Here is a 25,379-nt window from a genome sequence, read left to right as displayed (position 1 = left end):
AAAAACTTGGAAAATTACTTTCCTTTGAGAAATAGTTTTCTTTTTTTTTTTTTTTTTTTTTTTTTGAGACGGAGTTTCACTCTGTCGCCCAGGCTGGAGTGCAGTGGCCGGATCTCAGCTCACTGCAAGCTCCGCCTCCTGGGTTCACGCCATTCTCCTGCCTCAGCCTCCCGAGTAGCTGGGACTACAGGCGCCCACCACCTCGCCCGGCTAATTTTTTGTATTTTTTAGTAGAGACGGGGTTTCACTGTGTTAGCCAGGATGGTCTCGATCTCCTGACCTCGTGATCCGCCCATCTCGGCCTCCCAAAGTGCTGGGATTACAGGCTTGAGCCACCGCGCCCGGCCGAGAAATAGTTTTCTATAATGGTTATGTAGTGACAGTGTCATCTAATTTTAAAAGTCTTTTCATGGGACTGTATCTCAAATATACTGTGATAGATACTATGGAGCTCTTAGATTTATCAGGTACTATTTATTCTAAGTGCCCAACATCTTCACAATGTCCTGTGAGTTAGGTATTATTATTATCCCATTTTATAGATGAGGAAATTGAAGCCCAGAATGATTTAGTAATTTTAAATTAGTAAAGACAGCGAATAAGTGATAGAGTCAGAATTTGAATCCAGGCAATCTGATTTTCAAATCCTTGCTCTTAATTACTATGCTGGAGTGAATTGTGGAATAGGATATCACACTCACTGCCTTTAAAACCATAATGGAAATTTTGGTCTTCTTTGAGATGAGATAAATTAAAGATATAAGAAAATGTAACATCCTGAAAGTTTGAGTTATTGTTTGTTTTATATTCTCTGCAAATCTTTCTGGAAACTTCAAAACAACTAACTCCTGTTTATATTGGCAGTATTGTTTTAATAAAATAAGAATGTATATAATCATATATTGAGTTTACACTCAAAACTTTACTTGAGAGCGAAGATAATTAAGTTGAAACTTCTAAGCAATAAGCAAAATTTAATATAATCTGAAAAAGAATATGTTTTAGTTATAAAAAACGTGTTCTGTGGTAGAGCAGGGATCATTCTGTTTAACAGAATATTAGACCCTTGAGTCTGTTAATTCTGTTTTAGAACCCATTTCCATGTGTTTTGTGACCATTCAGATTATTTAAATTGCAGTTTAGAAAATGCTGTTGTGGCCTGGGCACGGTGGCTCATCCCTGTAATCCCACCACTTTGGGAGGCTGAGGCGGGCAGATCACAAGGTAGGGAGTTCAAGACCAGCCTGGTCAATATGAAGAAACCCTATCTCTACTGAAAATACAAAAAAAAAAAAAAAAAAAAATTAGCCAGGCATGGTGGCATGCGCCTGTAATTCCAGCTACTCAGGAGGCTGAGGCGGGAGAATCGCTTGAACCTGGGAGGCAGAGGTTGCAGTTAGGCAAGACTGCGCCACTGCACTCCAGCCTGGGTGACAGAGCAAGACTCTGTCTCAAAAAAAAAAAAAATCAGTTGAGTAGTATAGATTAACTATAACCACTGAGTCCAAATTCTAATTCCTGTGAAAAACATCTGATTGGTCTAGCTTGAGACAAACATTCATCTTAGGTTTAGTAACTTATAGCTGTGGGGCCCAAGCCAGAGTAACAACCATGAGTATTGAAGACCCAGAGTGTAGCTCTCAGAAGAAGAGTCATGACCTGGAAAAGTAGCTTACGTTTTACAATTAGGACTCAAATGTTTGCTTCCTTCTTTTGCATTTTTGGACATGACAAAAGGTAATTTTATTTATTTTTATAATGATAGCCATTTACTCCAGCACTATTTGTTGAGTTATCCATTATTTCCTCACTGCTTTGTCCCTTTAGTCTTTCTAACTTTAGTGAGGACTTGTGAACTGCTTTTAAAATGCTTTGTTTTTCTTTCTACTTTTAATCCCAGTATTTAGATCATTTACATTTAATGGAATTATTGATACACTTAGATTTAAATCTACCACCTTGTTCTTTTTTATTTGTCTCCTTTGTTCTTTGTTCCTTTTTTTCTTCTTTTTCTACTTGGATTTGGATTAGCTGAATTTTTTTTATGATTCCATTTTATGTCCACATTGGCTTATTGGTTAAATGCTCCTTATTTTTAGTGTTCGTGCTAGTGTTTATAATATCATCCATTTCTAGTTTATTACTGAATATCTTCAAATAATTTTATGCTATTATATATAGTGTATCTTTCAACAGTATAATTCTATCTCTTGTCTGTCTTTTGTGCTGTTACATATTTCACTTTTTCGTATGCCATAAATTCTATAATAGATTCTCTTTATTTTTACTTTAGACAATAATTTATCTTTTAGAGTGATTAAATATAAGAAAAAAAGTCTTATGTTTACCTTCATCTTTTTCCCATTTTGGGACCTCTTAATTTCTTAGTTTCTGTTTGGTTTCACATTTCTTCTGCCTGAAGAATGTCCTTTAACACTTCATGTGAACAGGTCTACTGGCAATGAATTCAGCTTTTTTCTTTTTCTGGTCTAAAAAAACAATCTTTAAAAAAATTGGTATGTAATAGTTGTACCTATTTCAGGGATATATGTGATATTTTAATACATTTATTCCATGTACAGTGATCAAGTCAGGATAGTGGGGTATTCATCACTTCAAACATTTATATTTTCTTTATGTTGAGAATATTCTAATTCTTCTTTTCTAGCAGTTTTGAACTATACAATAAACTATTGTTAACTATAGTTACCCTACTGCACTATCAAATGCTAGATCTTATGCCTTCTACATAACTGTATTTCTGTATCTATTAACCAACCTTGAAAAAAGTCTTTATTTCATCTTCATTTTGAAAGATTTTTTTTTTTTTTGGCTGAGTTTAGAATTTTGGGTTGACAGTTGTTTTTTGCTTCTGTTTTGGGGCTTATTGTTTTTTCTTTCACGATGTCACTACATTGCTTCTGACCTGCATAGTCTGATGAGAAGTCTACTCTAAGTCTTACTTTAGTTCCTCTTTATATAATATACCTTTTTTTCCTCTGGAAAATTTCCAGTTTTTCTCTCTTTAGTTTTCAGCAGTTTGATGTGTCCAGGTGTGTATGCACATGTGTTTGTGTGTGTATGTGTGTTTTGAGATCGGGGTCTCAGTTTGTCACCTAGGCTGGAGTGTAGTAGTGCAATCATGGCCCACTGCAGCCTTGACCTCCTGGGCTCAGCTTCCTGATGTAGCTGGAACTACAGGTGAGTATAGTGCCCCCACCTCCCATCATTTTGAACAGCTGTATTGATATATAATTCATGTACCATAAAATTTACCCTTTTAAATTGTACAATTCAGCGATTTTTAGTATGAAATGCTACACTTAAGAAATACAAATACATTTTTAATTTGCCATTAATAGCCTAAAATCAAAGAACAAGCCATTTTCTAAGAAACAAATACTGTGAGTGTATGTTAAGATGTTAAAAGAAGACATTTCATTAAAATTTTTCTGATCTTTGAGATATATATATATATATAATGCTTTCCAAGAATAAAAAAGGCTAAACTTCAGTTAGGGAACCACTGGAGTGGCAATAGGGGTAAACTTTCAAATCTACTTTCAGCTGCAGTGTGTGTTTTGCCTTTACTTCTTCTGGGATTCTTTGGAGTATTACTGGCCACAAACTGTTAATTTTCCAGCTTGGAGTTTCCTCAGTCATGTAGATGGTATAAATTTATATCCTAAACCTGTATGAGATATAGACCCACAGCTACACATTCACATTTTGAGGGGACACTTTTTCCTAGCCAGATATGAGATGGGAATCAAAACATTTCCTTCTTGTCTCTTTATGCATAGGGTTGAAATTTTTTCTATCAGTGACTTCTTTAAGCCTTTTGTGAGTTTCAGCTTAATACAAAGGTCTCAGTTCCAGCCTCCCCCAACGTATGGACCCAGTGAGCCTCTAGATTATCAGACTGACACTCTTCCCAAGTCCAGCTGTCAGTTTAGCTCACAAACTTACTATTCTGGATTTTAGTTTTATCTGTTTTGGCACCTGTGTTTTTCTGTACCTATGTATTAGATATGTGTGAATGCATGTATGTGTCTTTTAAATGCATGCCTCAACTAACCTGTGCATTTAAAATAATGTCATATTTTATCCATCAGCACTAGGAGGAAGAAGGATTTTTAGCCAGTCATGCTGTTGTGACTGTAGTTGATAATTAATCATTGTGCTTGCTCTTTATAGTTTCTAGCAGTTTGTCTGTTTATAATATTGTGCAATGGTTGAGAGCAGTTCAGACTCTGGAGTGAGGGCATTTGGGTTCAAACTTCCTCACTTTCTGTCTTGAGAGTTTGGTAACATATTTGACCTCTCAGTGCCTTGGTTTCCCCATCTGTGAATGAAAATAACTCCTACTTCATAGAAATGTTGTGAGAAAGCACTTAGCACATAAGTGCTCAAGAAATGTTAGTTTTTTGTAATTATCTTTGAATATCTCACTCTAGTCTATATCTTAAGTTCTGATTTTGCCATGTTTCAACCGTGATGAAAACGCTTACTGTGTCTCCTAGGTGGAGGTAGGAGACAAAAAATAAAATGCAAAATAGTGTGTTCCTTTTTTAGTGTTTATACATTGCTCTGGCTACTTAACAGCAAAGCTTATTTTCCTGCAAATTACCACCTCTGTCAGAAACGTAGATGGATAATGCTGCTTTCTTCAAACTGCTCAAAGATCTCAAATGTAGGCTAGTATTATTTTCATACCTAGAGTAAGGTATACTTAGAATGCAAATTCCATGGCCTGGCCTTATTTCTATGATGGACACAACAATCCAATTTTCCAGTATTCACATAAGGTTATATTAAATAGGAGTCAGATTTCTTTCAGAGTAGACAAGAATCTCTAATTATTGGGTAACCAAGAACATTTATTTAGGCATTACCAAGGATGTTTATTAACATTAGAATGTTAATTTATAGGTGTTGTTGCATTTTGTGAGGGAATGAACACATACTGTATTTTTCCAATAATAAGGACATGAAAGGAAGAAAATAATGTCTCTTTAAACAGGGCCTTGAAAGGTACCAAAAGCATCTACTAGTGTAATTACTAGGTAACGTCTATGAAAAAATAACTTTGTTTGCAGAATGCCTTTGCTTTCTTTGCTGTGGTAGGAAAAGTAGATTTTAAGCACCGTCTGGACCTTTTTGTACTTTAAGTAGGATTTCAGCACAATTAGAGCCAAGAAAGAAAACGTCCAGTCGTCTAGTTTAGTCTTTGGGGAAAGACAGAAACTAAAAGAACACAGTTATTTGAGAGTAAATTAAAGAGCTTATAGGGAAAGGGGATTTTAGCTCTAGCCCTAGAATCTGTTGGAATAGAAAGAGAATGGGAAAGCTGACGTGACATGGGACAAAAACTCCCTTTTCTGTGATATGTATATATATCTATTTAAATATATATAAATATTAAATATATATAATCTTTTATATATAATTAAATAAAATTATATATGTGTATATATATTTTTTTTAATGGAGTTTCATTCTTTGTTGCCCAGGCTGGAGTGCAGTGGTGCGATCTCAGCTCACTGCAACCTCCATCTCCCGGGTTTAAGCGATTCTCCTGCCTCAGCCTCCCCTATAGCTGGGATTACAGGCACCCACCACCGCACCCGGGTAATTTTTGTATTTATTTATTTATTTTTTTTAGTAGAGACAGGCTTTCACCATGTTGGCCAAGCTGGTCTTGAACTCCTGACATCAGGTGATCTGCCCGCCTTGGCCTCCCAAAGCACTGGCATTACAGGCCTGAGCCACCGTGCCCGGCCTCTGGGCTATATTTTTAAAAGAAAATTTAATGTACCGTACTGAATACAAGAGAAACCTAGGACAGCGAGCATCATCCATGAGGAAGAGCAAAAAGCACATCATATATTACACATCTGAACCATGAATCATGTATTCTTGAACACAGTCTTTACTGTGCTAACTCAGAAGAAACTCCTAAATAGATCTCGGATATATACCACCCTAAACTTGGACATAATTTGTAATTCTACTTATAATCTGAGGAAATCCCTTATATGCTAGTGGATCTCTTGTTTTAAATGTTTATCAAATATTTTATAGTATTACTTTCATATTATGTTAACAGATGTCATGTATTAAAGTTACCATGAAGACAGCATATTATATTGGGAAGAGCAGAGCTCAGAGATTCACAAGGTCCTACTACTTCTAACACTGAACTAGTTTTGGAACCTTGGAACCTTGAGCAGAGTACTTCCTGAGACTGAATTTCTTCATTTGAAAAATAAATAAGAAAAAGAAAAAAAAACTCCTTTTCACTTTTTTCTCATAGGACTTTTGTGAAGAGTAATCCTGATAATGTATATGAAATACTTTGTACAGATTGATGGTGATATTTATTATTTATATAATTCTAAAGAAATCTCAACGTTTATGTCTTCCTCTCAGAATTTTTCTTATTATATTCTAGGCCTTTAATGATTGACCCCCAGGGTCAAGCCAATAAGTGGATCAAAAACTCTGAAAAAGAAAATCAGCTTAGTGTTATTAAGCTATCAGATTCAGACTATATGAGAACGTTGGAAAACTGTATTCAGTTTGGAACTCCACTTCTATTAGAAAATGTTGGTGAAGAACTGGATCCATCTTTGGAGCCTTTACTACTTAGACAAACTTTTAAACAAGGTATAAAGCAATTTCTATTAATCTGTAGAACTGAAGATGATTGAATTATCTTGGAGGCATGAAAGAAGCCTACTACATAAATTTAATAATAATGTTAATAATGCAGAACTTCTGGTTCATTGTTATGAGTGAAAGGAAATTTGGAACAAGCTATCAGGAATGAACCTTAGCCAGATATATACCTTGCCCTCTCTTCATTGCCTTAACCACTGTTATCTAGACTGTCAGAGAACATAAAGAAGTTGAAGCCAGCTTGAAATTCCTTTATCCTGTGACCCTTGACCACAAAAAGTCTATTGTTATGAATAGTGGTGGTGTCAAACCCCTGGCCTCAAGTGATCCTCCTCCCTCAGCCTCCCAAAGTGCTGGGATTATAGGAATTAGCCACCATGAATAGTGATTGTGAATGTGGGCCTGAGTTGAGTTTAGGTAAACATTGTCCACCTAATATCTTTCTGTTTATAAAAATTTGTCTCTGCCAAGTGCTATTACCTTTAAGAACTTTAGTCATTTACATATATTTTAGAATCATAATTGAAAATTGATGGAGGAAGAAAGCTCAAGAGAAATCTTGATTTACAAAGCTCTATGACAACCAAAGAAAATGTCCTATATTAACCCATAAAGAGTCCTGCTGTATAACTGCTTACTTGTTGCTGTGTCTGTGACTTTTGCCTCTCCTGTTTTCTATATATTGTTATTATCATTTTGAGACAGAGTTTTGCTCTGTTGCCCAGGATGTAGTATAGTGGTGCAGTCTCAGCTCACTGCCTCCTGGGTTCAAGTGATTCTTGTTCCTCAGCCTCCAAAGTAGCTGGGATTACAGGTGTGTGCCACCACGACACCCAGGTAATTTTTTTAGTATTTTTAGTAGAGATGGGGTTTCACCATGTTGGCCAGGCTGGTGTTGAACTCCTTACCTCCAGTGATCCACCTGCCTTGGCCTCCCAAAAAGTATTGGAATTATAGGTGTGAGCCACCGAGCCTGGCCTTGTTTTCTATTTTAAATTACTTTAGGACCATTTATTTTTAACCTAGGCAAGGCCAGAGAAGTACATAGTGTGAGGGGCTATGTAACTAGCTCACTTGTTATGCATTTGTTTTCTGAACTATAGGTGGCATTGATTGCATCAGACTTGGTGAGGTCATTATTGAGTATTCCTTTGATTTCAAATTTTATATCACCACAAAACTAAGAAATCCACACTATATGCCAGAGCTGGCTACAAAAGTGTCTTTGCTCAATTTCATGATAACTCCAGAAGGACTTGAAGATCAATTACTAGGTATTGTTGTTGCAAAGGAGAGGTATGTATTTTCTTAGATGCTTCTAGACGGTTTAAAAAGGAACATTTGTAGGCCATTAATATTTTTGTTTTGTGAATCTTTTAAAACTTTGTCAAATTTTATACTTTGTTACTATAAATAATCACATAATCCTCTAAAATAGCCATCTGTAACAAGTAAGTTATAAGCCAACTGTGTTATATTGGGCTTTTAGTATGGGCAGTTGGGTTCAGGTTACATGCCATTGTTACAGGAAAGGGATCCCGATCCAGACCCCACGAAAGGGTTCTTGGATCTTGTGCAAGAAAGAATTCAGGGCGAGTCCACAGAGTAAAGTGAAAGCAAGTTTATTAAGAAAGTAAAGGAATAAAAGAATGGCTCCTCCATAGAGCAGCCCGAGGGCTGCTAGTCGTCCATTTTTATGGTTATTTCTTGGTTATATGCTAAACAAGGGGTGGATTATTTATGCTTCCCTTTTTTAGACCATAGAGGGTAACTTTTTGATGTTGTCGCAGCATTTGTAAACTGTTATGGCACTGGTGGGGTGTAGCAGTGAGGATGAGCAGAGGTCACTTTTGTGGCCGTCTTGGTTTTGGTGGGATTTAGCCAGCTTCTTTACTGTAATCTGTTTTATCAGCAAGGTCTTTATGACCTGTTTCTTGTGTTGACATCCTATCTCATCCTGTGACTTAGAAGGCCCAACTATTTGGGAATGCAGTCCAGTAGGTTTTAATCTCATTTTACCCACCCCCTACTCAAGATGGAGTTGCTGTGGTTCAAATTCCTCTGACACCATGACTTCTGACTTGCATCTGAATGAGCCAGAAATTTCACCCCTAGGAATCTATGCTGTGACTGTAAATAGAAATACATTCATTTATATACATATACACAGGATATTAATAAGAAAATGCTTAGCAAAAGAGGGAAAAAGCAGCATATAAAACTATATCCAGAATATGTAATATTTTGTTTAAAAAAAGATGTTTATCTACATATATAAAAAGAATTAAAAAAAGATTGGGAAGGAATACACTTCAATGTTAAAGTAATTCTCTCTGGTGGTAAGATTATGGGTAATTTTTATCGTTTTCTTTATACTCTATATATGTACTATTTTTATTTTAAGTTCCAGGGTACATGTGCAGGATGTGCAGGTTTCTTACATAGGTAAATGTGTGCCATGGTGATTTGCTGCACTTAACCCATCACCTTGGTAGTAAGCCCAGCATGCATTAGCTATTTTTCCTGATGCTCTCACTCCTCCTACCCACCCTGACAGGCCCCAGTGTGTGTTGTTCCCTACCCTGTGTCTATGTGTTCATCTTTTTCAGCTCCCGCTTATAAGTGAGAACATGCAGTGTCTGGTTTTCTGTTTTTGTGTTAGTTTGCTGCTGATAATGGCTTCCAGCTCCATCCATGTCTCTGCAAAGGACATGATCTTGTTCCTTTTTATGGCTGCATAGTATTCCATGGTGTATATGTACCACATTTTCTTTATCCAGTCTATAGTTGATGAGCACTTAGGTTGATTCCATGTCTTTGCTATTGTGAATAGCACTGCAGTAAACATACACGTGCATGTACCTTTATAATAGAATGATTTCTATTCCTTTGGTATATACCCAGTAATGGGATTGCTGTGTCAAATGGTATATCTGGTTCTAGGTCTTTGAGGAATCGTCATACTGTCTTCCACAATGGTTAAACTAATTTACATTCCCATCTACAGTGTAAAAGTGTTTCTGTTTCTCTGCAGCCTCACCAGCATCTGTTGTTTCTTGACTTTTTAGTAATCACCATTCTGACTGGCATAAGATGGTATCGCATTTTGGTTTTGATTTACAGTTCTGTAATGATCAGTGATGTTGAGCTTGTTTTCATATGTTTGTTGGCCACATAAATATCTTCTTTTGAGAAGGGTCCTTTGCCCACTTTTTAATGGGGTTGTTTGTTTTTTCTTGTAAACTTGTTTATGTTCTTTGTAGATTCTGGATATTAGACCTTTGTCAGGTGGATTGATTGCAAACATTTTCTCCCATTCTGTAGGTTGTCTGTACATTCTGATAGTTTATTTTGCTGTGCAGAAGCTCCTTAGTTTAATTAGATCCGATTTGTCAATTTGCGTTTTTGTTGCAATTGCTTTTGATGTTTTTGTTGTGAAATCTTTGCCTGTGCCTATAATAAGGATTAAAGACTTAAATGTAAAACCACAAATATGTATTATTTTTTTAAAATGAGGAAAAACACTATGGTACCTGGGAGGGCTACTAGTAAAGAATTGCTTCTGGAAGGAAATCTGATCTCACTTGAATCTAAATGTAACATCAAGTGGTCTAGTAAATGAAATCGAATTAAAAGTGAAAATATTTAACTATGAAGTGTTTCTTCCAATATTTAAATCCCACTTGTAGAGTGTCCAATGCAGAACCATGTCATAACATATTCTATTCCATGGTAGACTGTGTTATTTTGAAGTTTCATCCCATTTTTGTTTGACATAAGTGTTTCGACATAAATGCCAATTTTGTCTTTCACTTAAAGAGTCAGTTTTATGACCAGTCATCCTTTCAATGTTTGCTACTATAGAAAATATGATGAAAATGAGACTTAGTGGTGACAAAATCAAGAAATAAATAAGAAGTTCATACTTTGAATTTCTTCTCCAGTTCTTACTTTTGCATACCAGCTATGCCGTATGGATAAGTCTAATGTATTCTTAGACTTACTGTGGCACATGTTATTGCCACATTTTACATGCATACAATTAATGCTTTTTTTGCTTGAACTTCTCAAATAGTTATGTGTGTGAAAGTATTTTTCCCTTAAAATAAAGCAGTTAATCACCTTAGTTTGTGTTAGATGTCTACAAATTTGAGATATGTAACACTTAAATGTAAATTTAGATAAAATACTACAAATTTGGACTAAATGTTTCTATCTTTTTAGACCAGAATTAGAAGAGGAACGAAATGCCCTTATTCTTCAGTCTGCAGCTAACAAGAAACAGCTGAAAGACATAGAGAAAAAAATTTTAGAAACATTATCATCATCAGAAGGAAACATTTTAGAAGATGAAAGTGCAATTAAAGTCTTAGACTCTGCCAAAATGATGTCCAATGAGATAACAAAGAAACAGCAGGTGAAAAAAGAATCCTGGAAATCTTTTGATTTAAATCTTAAGATTCTTAAGAAATCTTAAGATTCCGATTTTCTTCCAGCCCCCAGGGAAGGTGCTGGAGTAGCCTTGCTGGAAAGGAAAAAGAAAATGATAAAATACCAAAACATAAATTTAAACTCTTAAGAGAATATCTTACTGTTAAATTATTTAAAACCTGGTCTGATCTATATGGTATCTATACACAGAAGAAATAAATTTAGAATGAATGTTTTAAAATATATTTATTATTATTGGATAGGTAAGGAAGGTATTATTAGAAGTATCGGATAGGTATTATTGGATAGGTAAGGTATTATTAGAAGTATTGGATAGGTATCCAGTTTCAGCTTTCTACGTATAGCTAGCCAGTTTTCCCAGCACCATTTATTAAATAGGAAATCCTTTCCCCATTTCTTGTTTTTGTCGAAGATCAGATGGTTGTAGATGTGTGGTGTTATTTCTGAGGGCTCTATTCTGTTCCGTTGGTCTTTAAGTCTGTTGAAACTGGATTCCTTCCTTACACCTTATGCAAAAATTAATTTAAGATGGATTAAAGACTTAAATGTTTGGCCTAAAACCATAAAAACCCTAGAAGAAAACCTAGGCAATAACATTCAGGACATAGGTATGGGCAAGGACTTCATGACTAAAACACCAAAAGCAATGGCAACAAAAGCCAAAACTGACAAATGGGATCTAACTAAACTAAAGAGCTTCTGCACAGCAAAAGAAACTACCATCAGAGTGAACAGGCAATCTACAGAATGGGAGAAAATTTTTGCAAACTACCCATCTGACAAAGGGCTAATATCCAGAATCTACAAATAACTTAAATTTACAAGAAAAAATCAAACAATCCCATCAAAAAGTGGGCAAAGGATATGAACAGACACTTCTCAAAAGAAGACATTTATGCAGCCAGCAGACACATGAAAAAAATGCTCATCATCACTGGCCATCAGAGAAATGCAAATCAAAACTACAATGAGATACCATCACACACCAGTTAGAATGGCAATCATTAAAAAGTCAGGAAACAACAGATGCTGGAGAAATAGGAACGCTTTTACACTGTTGGTGGGACTGTAAACTAGTTCAACCATTGTGGAAGACAGTGTGGGGATTCCTCAAGGATCTAGAACTAGAAATACCATTTGACCCAGCCATCCCATTACTGGGTATATACCCAAAGGATTATAAATCATGCTGCTATAAAGACACATGCACACGTATATTTATTTCAGCACTATTCACAATAGCAAAGACTTGGAACCAACCCAAATATCCATCAATGATAGACTGGATTAAGAAAATGTGCTACATATACACCACGGAATACTATGCAGCCATAAAAAAGGATGAGTTCATGTCCTTTGCAGGGACATACATGAAGCTGGAAACCATCATTCTGAGCAAACTATGGCCAGGACAGAAAACCAAACACTGCATGTTCTCACTCATAGGTGGGAATTGAACAATGAGAACACTTGGACACAGGATGGGGAACATCACACACCGGGGCCTGTCGTGGGGTGGGGGGAGAGGGGAGGGATAGCATTAGGAGATATACCTAATGTAAATGACAAGTTAATGGGTGCAGCACACCAACATGGCACATGTATACATATGTAACAAACCTGCACATGTACCCTAAAACTTAAAGTATAATTTAAAAAAAAGAATTGGAAAGGTATTATTATTGCACAGGTAAGGTATTATTAGAAGTATCAGATAGGTATTATTATTGGATAGGTAAAGTATTATTAGAAGTATCAGATAGGTATTATTATTGGATAGATAAAGCAGGCAACTTGGGTTCATTCAGATTTTAATTGACTCTTCTCTGGAAAACTGAATTTGAGAGTTTGTCTTACCTCTGTTTCTGATTAGAGTTCTTGGTGGAGGTAGTTGTTAGTTGATTGAACAATAAGGGATTCTAGGAATAAATAGAGATTCTTAGACATTAATTCCATCATTATCTTGTCATTTGTCAGGAAGACAGGTATGAGAGTTGAGGGTGGCAGGTGGAGGAAGAGAGCAAGTAGTCTACAGCCAATAATGGATTTATTGCAAATCACCTAACAGAGCTGAATGAGGTAGAGAGAGAGAGAGAGAGAGTGTATATATATAATGTGTATATATATATATTGTGTGTATATATATATATTTGTGTGTGTGTGTGTGTGTGTGTGTGTGTATATATATATATATATATATATATATTTTTTTTTTTTTTTTTGGAGACAGAGTTTTGCTCTTGTTGTCCAGGCTGGAGTGCAATGGCATGATCTCAGCATACTCCAACCTCCACCTCTGGGTTCAAGTAATTCTCCTGCCTCAGGCCTCCTGAGTAGCTGGGATTACAGGTGCCCGCCACCACGCCGGGCTAATTTTTTTGTATTTTTAGTAGAGATAGGGTTTCATTATGTTGGCCAGGTTGGTCTTGAACTCCTGATCTCAGGTGATCTACTCGCCTCGGCCTCCCAAAGTGCAGGGATTACAGGCATGAGCCACTATGCCCGGCCCTGAATGATATTTTTATACTACTTCTCTTTTTATAAAATAATACAATGTTATAAACAAAAAAGGCATTAGCAAGCAGTTATTTTTTGTACTTCATAGTTGAGAAAACTAGGGCCCAGAAAGGTTGGCTGAGGCCCAAGTTTACACAATTAAATGGTATTACAGAATGACTTCTGTAAGCTAATGTTATTGATCTTCAGGCCTTTTGGTTTTCCTTGGCCCACCAAATGAGTTACGTGCTCCTTCACTTTAGGGTAATTAAAAAATAAAAAGAAACCTAAACAGAGATTGCACTAATTACTCAGCATCTCTCCACTGCTTCCCACCCCACAATGCACTCTTGCTCTGAGACAGAGGACTTTTTTGTTGTTGTTGTTGTTGTCGTTGTTGAGACAGTTTCGCTCTTGTTGCCCAGGCTATAGTATAATGGCGCCATCTTGGCTCATCACAACCTCCGCCTCCAGGGTTCAAGCAATTCTTTTGCCTCAGCCTCCCGAGTAGCTGGGATTACAGGCATGCGCCACCACACCCGGCTAATTTTGTATTTTTAGTAGAGACGGGTTTCTCTGTGTTGGTCAGGTTGGTCTTGAACTGCCAACCTCAGGTGATCCCCCTGCCTTGGCCTCTCAAAATGCTGGGATTACAGGCGTGAGCCACCGTGCCCGGCTGGACAGAGGACTTTCTAAAGGTCTAGGCACCCTTCCCTTTTGGATAGATTTATTTTGCATGAATGTGATGGTAATCATTCTTTCTGGTCACTTGTACTATTTGGTGTTTTGTTTTGTTTTGGGTTTTTCATCTTGGGGGAGCCAAAGGAGTAGGGTCTTAGAGTAATATTCTGTGGCAGCCCCCAGTCTGGGACCATGGCTGAGATATTCTATCATGTCTTCTTTCCCAATACCTGTCCATCAGAGCAGAACAAGCTACTTCTTGCTCCCTCACCAAACTAGTTTTTCAAAGGGTAAAGAGGATAGGGAGCATTTATTGCCTTATTTCCTGTTAAGACTCGAAGAGAAAGGGCGATATAATTATTTATTTGTTCAAGTACTTTATCTTACAATGAGAAAAATATAATAAATTATAGTACCTTTCTGACTGGATCCCATTGATCATTGCAAACACAGTTTTAAATTCATTATATGGTTTGAGCTAAAACATACTCCATATTTGACCCTGACTTCTAGTCTACCTTTCTCCACCCACCTAATGTAAGAAAAAACATCTGCAGGGAAGGCTCTCCAACATAGTCAAAATCTGCTTTTGCCTTTTCTGTAAACCCGCAAGATTACACAAACACAAACAAAACCTTACGAGTTTATTCTAGAGATTTCAAAGTTTACCCCTACTGCTACTCCAATGATTTCCTGACTGAAGTTTAGTCTTTTTTATTTTTGGAAAGTATTATATATATAAATATCACAGACCAGAAAAGTTTTACAAGTAATGAGTTGCCCTCTTTTAACATCTTAACATATACTCACAGTGTTTTCCTTTCTTTCTTTCCTTCCCTCCCTCCCCCCTCCCTCCCTCCCTCCCTCCCTCCCTCCCTCCCTCCCTCCCTCCCTCCTTCCTTCCTTCCTTCCTTCCTTCCTTCCTTCCTTCCTTCCTTCCTTCCTTCCTTCCTTCCTTCCTTCCTTCCTTCTCTCTCTCCTTTCTTTCTTTCTTTTGAGGTGGAGTTTTGCTCTTGTTGCCCAGAGTCAGTGCAATGGCACGATCTCAGCTCATAGCAACCTCCGCCTCCTGGGTTCAAGCCATTCTCCTGCCTCAGCCTCTGGAGTAACTGGGATTACAGGCATGCGCCACCACGCCCGGCTAATGTTGTATTTTTAGTAGAGACGGGGTTTCTCCATGTTGGTCAGGCTGGTCTCAAACTCTGGACCTCAGGTGATCTGCCCACCTCAGCCTCCCAAAATGCTGGGATTACAGGCGTGAGCCCCTGCGCCCAACTCACAGTATTTATTTCTTAGAAAATATCTTGTTCTTTGATTTTAGGCCATTAATGGTAAATGATATTTAAAATGTATTTATATTTCTTAAGCCTAGCATTTCATGCTAAAGATTCAAGTTTAGCAAACACTGTTTTTAAGTATACATAGATCAAACCATGGAATATGAATTAAGTTATTATTTAATGTTTAAAAATTATGGCCCGGTGCAATGGCTCATGCCTGTAATCCCAGCACTTTGGGAGGCCAAAGCAGGTGGATCACCTGAGGTCAAGAGTTCGAGATTAGCCTGACCAACATGGTGAAACCGCATCTCTACTAAAATACAAAAATTAGCCAGGTGTGGTGGTGGATGCCTATAATCTCAGCTACTTGGGAGGCTGAGGCAGGAGAATTGCTTGAACCCAGAAGGTGGAGGTTGTAGTGAGCTGAGATCGTGCCACTGCACTCCAGCCTGGATGACAGAGCAAGACTCCCTCTTGAAAAAATAAAAATAAATAAAAATTATATCTGCTGTTTGTTTCTGCTTGCTATTGCTGTTAGTTGCAAAATGGCATTTGAATTGAAAGTCAAAGTTTAAATAGCAAAAGGTTTAAATGAGAATACTAAAATTATGCTTTCTTAGATAAGATGTCATTAATTCCCATTGTCAATAACTTTGTTTTACTTATTTATAGTTAGGACTGAGATTCCAAACTTATTTTTAGTTCATTTGTGGTTATACAGTATAATTTTGGGGAAAGTTTGTTTGCAAGTAACAGGAACCCACTTGAATTAGCTAAAATAAGAAAGATACAAGGGAATAATTTATTTTCCCAATTATAGGATATACATCCAGACCTCAAGGATGAATGGAAGACCTTAAGTTTCTGTGCTCTCTATCTCTTCCTCTACTTCCGGGGCTGTGTGGTCATTCTGTGCTTCCCTCTACTGAAGACCAATTTCTTTTAAGACTTTTTAATCTCTTCCTTCATATACTTATCTAGCATGTAGGAACCAACATGTAGAAAAAGTCCTACTACCTTTTACTCCTAATGCCGATGCCACCTAACTTCAGTTTCTGAGGCTTTTAAAGTCTTAATTCTCTAGGGAAATTTTTGATTACCTTATCTTGGATCTGGTTTTATCCCTGCCTGTTGATTAAATTAGCAACAAACAGGATTTGATATAAACATGACTACATAGGCGTACCATTCATCAGAGTCTGTGGATAGCATTACCAAAGAAGGAAGAGTGAGTTGGAATAGTGCTCGAAACATTTTTTCTATAGAATATCAACCTATCAGATTGAGTTGGAGAGCTATTATCTTGGAGAACATTTTTCCTTGGGGGTTGAATATCTACAGCCCTGTTAAGTTAGAAAATTAAACATATGAGAAGCTAGTTGAAAAAGCATCCTTGGGTATGAAACCATCAATCAACAAATAGTTTTGAATACCTACTTTGCCAGACTGTGCAGGGTTCCAGTACATGAGTTAACACCGTAAGTATACAAACATGTAAACTTGCTCTCCATCCCTCTCTCCCTCTTTATCTCTGACCTGTTAAAAGAAGGTGAATGACTATGGTAGACACTGATCAGTCAGTCAAAGAATAAGCAAAGTTTTCTTATTTGGTATGTCTCAAGAAAGAGATGGTTGGTAGCTGATCAAACTGTTAATCTAAAGTTTAAACTTATTTTTTCTTTTTTCCTCTCTCGTTCCTCCTCTCTCTCCTTCCCCTTTCCTCTATCCCTAGTTCTTTCCTTCATCCCCTTTTGTTTTCTTTATTTCTGGCTTTCAGTATGATAAAGCCCTCTCTTGTAAACCATATTTAAATTCATATAATGTTATTGAATTGAGATTTTAAAAAAATATATAAACTTTATTATATGAAAAGTACATAATTAAAATACTCTTCCTATTTCTTAATCTTGCTTTTTCTGTTCTTCTCTTAGATTGCAGAAAAGACAGAACTCAAAATAGCAGAGTCTCGAGAAGGCTATAGACCCATCGCCAAACACTCATCGGTATTATTCTTTAGCATTGCAGACCTGGCTAATATTGATCCCATGTATCAGTACTCTCTTACCTGGTTTGTCAACCTTTATATCAACTCTATTCATGACAGGTAAACATTCTCTCACTTTATTCATCTTCCCAAGGTTGGATTTTCACAGCCCTTTCCATTTAAAAAGTAATTCCATTTAAAAAGTAACTTTTTAAAAAAACTTACATAATGTATATTCATTACAGAACATTAAAAATTTGAAAAAATGGCCAGGTGCAGTGGCTCACACCTGTAATCTCAGCACTTTGGGAAGCTGAGGCAGGCAAATCACTTGAGGTCAGGAGTTCAAGACCAGCCTGGCCAACATGGTGAAACCCCATATCTACTAAAAATACATAAATTAGCCAAGCATGGTGGCAGGTGCCTGTAATCCCAGCTACTCAGGAGGCTGAGGCAGGAGAATCGCTTCAACTCAGGAGGTGGATGTTGCAATGAGCCAATATGGCACCCCTGCTCTCCAGCCTGGGCAACAGAGTGAGACTGTCTCAAAAACTAAAAATATAAAAAAGTGGAAAAGTGAAAGAAAAAAAGACATATGAAAGATAATAAAAATCTTCTATTTTAAGTTGTTGTTTCACTCCTACTCAAGATTTAGGCATGAAGGGATAAACTCTAGTTTTTTTTCTTGTCTCTTTTAAATATTTCAGTGAGGCAGGCGCATGATTTGTTTTTCCTCGCAACTCTAGTGTATCTTTCTCCAACCTTGAGGTCTCTAAAAGGCTTCAGTCCCACATTTCTTTTTTCTTTATTTAATTTAATTAATTAATTTATTTTTGAGACAAGTGTCACTCTGTCACCCAGGCTAGAGTGCAGTGGCACAATCACAGCTCACTGCAGCCTCAACCTCCCGGGCTCAGGTGATCCACCCACCTCAGCCTTCAGAGTACAGGTGCACACCACTATGTCTGGCTAATTTTTGAATTTTTTTGTAGAGATGGGGTTTCACCATGTTGCCTAGGCTGGTCTCGAACTCCTGGACTCAAGAAATCTGCCTGACTCAGTCTCCATAAGTGCTGAGATTACAGGAGTGAGCCACTGCACCTGGCCCCACATTTCTAATAGTTTTCTGGATATTTGCACTTTAATCACTTAATGAATGTATGCAAATTTTGGAGTCAGACTGGAGTTGAGGATTACACCTCAGTTCTGCCACATACTAGCTGCATGCCTACAGGCAAGTTCGTTAACATGAGGTAATTGCCGTAATTTTTCTTATCTATAAAATTGGGATAATAATAGTAGCTACCTTTTGAGTTTTTGAGAATTAAATGAGATAATATTTATAAAGTGTTTATAACAATGTCTGGTATTTAGTAACTGCTGTACTTTTTAAGTAAAATAAAAATACAACTTGAGCCAATCATGTATGCTGTAAGAAATTTCTACATTGACTCTTGGTAGAATAACCTCTGCTGAGTGATTGAAATCCCTTCTCAGTTGGCATTTGGAATTTGAATTTATGCAACCCATATGATGAAGGAAATTCAAGTTAAAGAATTGACATAAAAATGTCAGTATCAAGTTTTGGTGAGATGTGGAATAATTGGAACCCTCTTACACTGCTGGTTGGATTTTAAAATAATGTGGCCACTTTGGAAGTTCTTCAAAATATTAAACCTAGATTTGCCGTGTAACCCAGCAATTCCACTCCTGGGTATATACCCAAGAGAATTGATTGCATATGTTCACACAAAAACTTAAAGTTAAAAAAAATTTAGGCATAAAATGCTATATTCAAGTTACTTGGGTTAGTTTTTCCACCTTCAACATGAGATGTTATTCATGTGAAATACAGTTAAGTTCATTTGTTTATTTTTATGTTTCATTTTAGGATTTTTCTTCATCTTTGTTGACTTTAACTTTATTATATGTTTGAGTACAGACACCATTAATGACTCCAAAATTCAATCCTGTACAAAAAGATCTACTCAGAGAAGTGTCAATACCACCATCCCTTTCATCCCATTCCCATGGTCTTATGTATTACTTTTTAAAAATCAAATTTTTAATTTTGAGTTAAGTGTAGATTCACATGCAATTATGAGAAATAATAAGGATCTCATGTACCTTTTACCCAGTTGCCCCAATGGTGACATTTTGAAAACCTGTAGAACAATATCACAACCATGATAATGACATTAATACAGTCAAGATACAGAATATTTCTACCACCACAAGGATATCTGTGTTGCTCTTTTATAGCTATACCCACTTCCTTCCCATCCTTACCTCTTCCGTAACCCTTGGCAACCACTAACCTGTTCTCCATTTCTATACTTTCGTTACTTCAAAAATTTTATGTAAATGGAATCATATGGCATGTAACTTTTTGAGACTGGCTTTTTTTACTCAGCATAATTCTCCAGGGATTCGTTCAGGTTGCTATGTGTATAAATATTTGGCTCTTTTTGACGGCTGAGAAATATTTCATAGCATGAATTTACCACAGATTAAAATCTGTTTAATCGTTTACCTGTTGAAGGACTTCTGAATTATTTCCAGTTTGGGGTTACTATGAATAAAAGTGCTATAAACATTCATGTACATATATTTGTGAATAGAAATTTTTATTTCTCTGAGATAAATACCCAGGAGTGCAATTGCTGGGTCATGTAGCAGTTGTTTGTTTAGATTTTTTTTTTTTTTTTTTTTTGCAAACAAGACATAGGGTTTATTGAGGACTCTTTTTTTAAGCTTTTAGGTTCAGGGGTACATATGCAGGTTTGTTATACAGGTAAACTACATGTCACAGGGGGTTAATATACAGATTATTTGGTCACTCAGGTAATGAGCATGATACCTGAAAGGTAGGTTTTTGAACCTCACCGTCCTCCCACTCTCCACCTTTGAGTAGGCCCCAGTGTCTATTGTTCCCTTCCTTTTGTCCAAGTGTACTCATGTTATATAAGTGAGAACATGCAGTATTTGGTTTTCTGTTCCTGCATTAGTTTGCTTAGGATAATGGTATCCAGCTCCATCCATGTTGCTGCAAAGGACACGAGTTCATTCTTTTTGGTGGCTGTGTTGTATTCCATGTTGTATCTGTACCACATTAGTTTTATCTAGTCTACTATTGACAGGCATCTAGGTTGATTCCAGATCTTTGATATTGTGAATAGTGCTGTGATAAACATACGTATATGTGTCTTTATGGTAGAACAATTTATATTCCTTTGTGTATATACCCAATAATGGATTGCTGGGTCAAATGGTAGTTCTGTTTTAAGCTCTTTGAGAAATCTCCAAACTGCTTTCCATGGTGAACTAATTTACATTCCCACCAGCAGTGTATAAGTATTCCCTTTGCTCCACAACTTTGCCAGCTTCTGTTTTTTTTTTTTTTTTTTCTTTTTAATTATAGCCGTTCTGACTGGTGCGAGATGGTATTTCATTGTGGTTTTGATTCGCATTTCTCTAATGATTAATGATTTTAAGCATTTTTTCATATGCTTTTTGGCCATGTGTATGTCTTCTTTTGAAAAGTGTCTATGTCCTTTGCCTACTTTTTAATGGGGTTGTTAGTTTTATGCTTGTTAATTAATTTAAGTTTCTTATAGATTTTGGATATTAGATCTTTGTCAGATGTACAGTTTGAAAATATTTTCTCCCATTGTGTGGGTTGTCTGTTTACTCTGTTGATAGTTTATTTTGCTGTGCAGAAGCTCTTTAGTTGAGTTTTTAAAAATTTTTTAAAGAAAGTGACAGCCTGGGCAACATAGTGAAACCCCATCTCTACCAAAAAAAAAAAAAAAAAAAAAAAAAAAAAAACTAGCTGGGCATGGTGCCATGCACTTGTAGTCCCAGCTACTTAGGAGGCTGAGATGGGAAGATTACTTGAGCCCAGGAGGTAGAGGTTGCAGTGAGCTGTGATCATGCTACTGCACTCCAGCCTGGGTGACAGGGTGAGACCCTGTCTCAAAAAAATAATAATAATAATAAAATGCCAAACTATTTTTTAGAATGGCTACATCATTTTATATTCCCATAGGTATTATATTTTTAAATTGAACTAAAAAAATTGAAAGCAATATATGCTTATTATAAACATTTTTTGGAATATGAAAGTATAAAGAATATCAGTCATAACTCCATCTAGTAATTACATTTATCCATATGTTTTCTGACTTTTTATGTATTTTTTTTCTTTTTGAGACGGAGTCTTATTCCATTACCCAGGTTCAAGTGCAATGGCGTGATCTCACACTACAACCTCCGCCTCCCGGGTTCAAGCAATTCTCCTGCCTCAGCCTCCCTCGTAGCTGGGATTACAGGATTGTACCACCACCCGTGGCTAATTTTTGTATTTTTAGTAGAGATGAGGTTTCACCATGTTGGCCAAGCTGGTCTCAAACTTCTGACCTCAAATGATCCACCCACCTCGGCCTCCTAAAGTGCTGGGATTACAGGCAAGAGGCACCGTGCCTGACCTTTTCATGCATTTTTAAAATATGTGGATCTTTCTCTAGATTTTATGCTTATTTGGGGCAGGCAAATGTTTCATAATTCTTTGTCTCTTACACTTCCCTCCCTAGCATAGAGCCTTACACTAATAGAGATTTAATAGGCATGTTTTTTTTAATTAACTGATTGTTTTCAGTCACTGTGAGGCAGAATAAGATATTTAGGATTTGGAAAATAGAGAGATGGTATAAGCCATATTTCACTTTCTCAGAGAATTATACCCTACATTTTAAAACTTTTTATTTTAAAATACTTATGGACTCATGACAAGTTGCACACAGAAAAATATGTGCAGAGAGGTTTCATGTACCTTTCATTTTGTTTCTCCAATGCTAGTATCTTGCCTATAGTACAACCAAGAAACTGACATGGTTACAACCCATAGAGCTTATTCAGATTTCACCAGTTTTATGTGCCCTCATGTGTGTGTCTTTATACGTTTTTAATAGTGATACTTTCGTAAAATAAAAAGTGCATATGTTAATTCACATTGCTTATATTTTCCTAGTTTTGTTTGACAATACATTTTCCTTCTTTTTAACTTTTAGTAACAAATCCAAGATTTTGGAAAAGCGCCTACGATATTTAAATGACCACTTCACATACAACTTATATTGTAATATATGCCGATCACTATTTGAGAAGGACAAGCTGTTATTTTCCTTTTTATTATGTGCCAATCTTCTTCTGTAAGTTACTTGCTTTTTCCATAACTTATTTATTTTTAAAACCTCCCTGGAAAATCAAATCTGTAAATGTATCATCTCACAGAAGGCTATATTTTTCTTTGCTTAAGTCATGATTTTACTTGTGCATTTCACTGATAACAATAGCTTCTATAATAGTATTGGTGTTTATTTAATTTTTAAAATTTACATAACACAGAAAAGTTCACAGAGTATTAATGTACAGTTCAACAAATTCTTACAAAGGGAAGATCTGGTGATGAAATAGAACATTTCCCCACCATCCTTGAAGCACTTGTACTCCTTTCAGTTACCACCTCCTTACTCCCCAAAAAGGTAACTACTATACTCACTTAAAACACTGCAGTTTAGTTTGACATATATAAGCAAGTAATATGTATTCTTTATTCTTTTATCTGGCTTCTTTTCCTCAACATTACTTTCATGAGACTCATCCGTGTCGTAGCATGAGGCTAGTTCATTTGCTGTGACTGCTTTACAGTATTCCATTAGAAGAATACATTGATGTTTACCTGTCTACTCAATGAACAGATGGGTTGTTTCCAGTTTGGCACTAGTGTAAGTAATGGTGCTATGAACAATCTTGTGTATAAATGTAGGGGCACACGTGCACACATTTCTTTTGGGAAGATGCCTAGAAAGAAAGTTACAAATTGTTTTCCAGAATGATTGTACCAGTTTACATCCCATTAACAGAATTTGAGCGTTCCATTGCACCAGATCCCCACCAACGTTTTATTTTTGTTCTTGTTGTTGTTGTTGTTGTTTGTTTTGAGATGGAGTCTCGCTCTGTTGCCCAGGCTGGAGTGCAGTTGTGGGATCTCGGCTCACCACAACCTCTGCCTCCTGGGTTCAAGTGATTCTCCTGCCTCAGCCTCCAGAGTAGCTGGGACTACAGGTGTGTACAACCATGCCTGGCTAATTTTTGTATTTTTAGTAGAGACAGGGTTTCACTATGTTGGCCAGGCTGGTCTCAAACTCCTGACCTCGTGATCTGTCCACCTCGGCCTCCCAAAGTGCTGGTATTACAGGCGTGAGCCACCGCGCCTGGCCCCCACCAATGTTTTATATTGTTTAAAAGAAATCTATTTTGGTATGTGGTACATATTATTGAATCATGGTTTGAATTTATATTTCTCTGATGACTAATGAAGTTGAACACTAGTTCATGTTTATAGGCCACTTGGAAATCTTCTAGTGTACTTGTTCACATCACTTGCCTATTTATGGGGTTTTTCTTAGGGATTTGTATGAGTTCTTTATATATTCTAGACACAAATCCCTTGACAATTATTTAATTGTGTGACAAATTGGCACTCACTCTAGTTTGCTTTCTCTTTCTCTTAATGCTGCCTTTTGCTGAACACAAGTTCTTAATTTTAATATAGTCTGATTTATGGTTCTTGCTTTGTGAAAACTCTTTTCACAGCCCAATATTATGAAGGTATTCTCCTATATAACCATCTGGAAGCTTTATTATGCCTTTCACATTTAGATGTACAAGCCACATGCAACTGATGTGTGTGCATGGTCTAAGGAAATGTCAAATTTTACATTTTTTCCATGTAGCTCTCCACTTGTTGAAAAGACTGGCCTTTTCCCTACTGCTCTGTAGTGCCTTCCTTGCCATAAATAATAAATTCATATGTCTAGATCTGTTTCTGGACTGTCTATTCAGTTCCATTAATGTGTTTGTCTGTAATTAATCTTGATGTCTGATAGTGTTTCATCTTGTTCTTTAATTTTTTATTTATTTCAACTGGTTTTTGGGGGAACTGGTGGTGTTTGGTTACATGAATAAGTTCTTTAGTGGTGATTTCTGAGATTTTGGTGCACCCATCACCAGAGCACCTATGTGTAGTCTCTTATCCCTCTCCACCGCCCCCACCCACAGTTTCTCCCAAGTCCCCAAAGTCCAATGTACCATTCTTATGCCTTTATGACCTCATGGCATAGCTCCCTTATATGAGTAAGAACATAAGAAGTTTGCTTTTACATTACAGTAAGTGAAGTGAGTTACTTCGCTTAGAATAATAGGCTCCAAGCCAGGTGTGGTGGCTAATGCCTGTAATCCCAGCACTTTGGGAGGCCGAGGCAAGTGGATCACCTGAGTTCAGGAGCTCAAGACCACCCAGGGCAACATTGTGAAACTCTGTCTCTACTAAAAATACAAAAAAACTAGCCAGGCGTGGTGGCACATGCCTGTAATCCCAGCTACTCGGGAGGCTGAGGCAAGAATCGGTTGAGCCTTGGACGCAAAGGTTGCAGTAAGCCGAGATAGCGCCACTGCATTCCAGCTTGGGCTACAGAGTGAGACTCTGTCTAAAAATAAATAAATAAAGTAATAGTCTCCAATTCCATCCAGGTTGCTGCAAATGCCATTATTTTGTTCCTTTTTATGGCTGAGTAGTATTTTGTGGTGTATATATATATATATATTGCATTTTCTTTATCTACTTGTTGATTGATGGACATTGGGGCTGGTTTCATACTTTTGCAATTGCAAATTGTGCTGCTATAAACACGTGTAAGGTGTCTTTTTCATATACTGACTTCTTTTCCTCTGGGTAGATGCTG

At 36.8% G+C, this 25,379-nt stretch overlaps 1 protein-coding gene across 7 annotated transcripts in view; it reads left to right on the top strand.

The window, feature by feature from the left end:
• Positions 1–25,379, top strand: part of LOC105482662 (dynein axonemal heavy chain 12) — a 234,841-nt gene that overhangs the window by 162,108 nt on the left and 47,354 nt on the right. For 5 of the 7 annotated variants that reach the window (XM_011742885.3, XM_011742883.3, XM_011742901.3 and 2 more), the window contains 5 exons: positions 6,455–6,669; positions 7,785–7,977; positions 10,906–11,098; positions 17,522–17,694; positions 22,644–22,784. In XM_011742885.3, the coding sequence (XP_011741187.2) occupies positions 6,455–6,669; positions 7,785–7,977; positions 10,906–11,098; positions 17,522–17,694; positions 22,644–22,784 (915 nt within the window). Of the gene's footprint in view, positions 1–6,454; positions 6,670–7,784; positions 7,978–10,905; positions 11,099–17,521; positions 17,695–22,643; positions 22,785–23,230; positions 23,361–25,379 lie in introns of all 7 variants that reach the window. The other 2 variants (XR_011620106.1, XM_011742911.3) reach the window with 2 other exon arrangements.

This window comes from Macaca nemestrina, chromosome 2 (assembly GCF_043159975.1).
Source record: "Macaca nemestrina isolate mMacNem1 chromosome 2, mMacNem.hap1, whole genome shotgun sequence".
NCBI lineage: Eukaryota > Metazoa > Chordata > Mammalia > Primates > Cercopithecidae > Macaca > Macaca nemestrina.
This window is presented reverse-complemented; position numbering and strand designations above follow the sequence as displayed.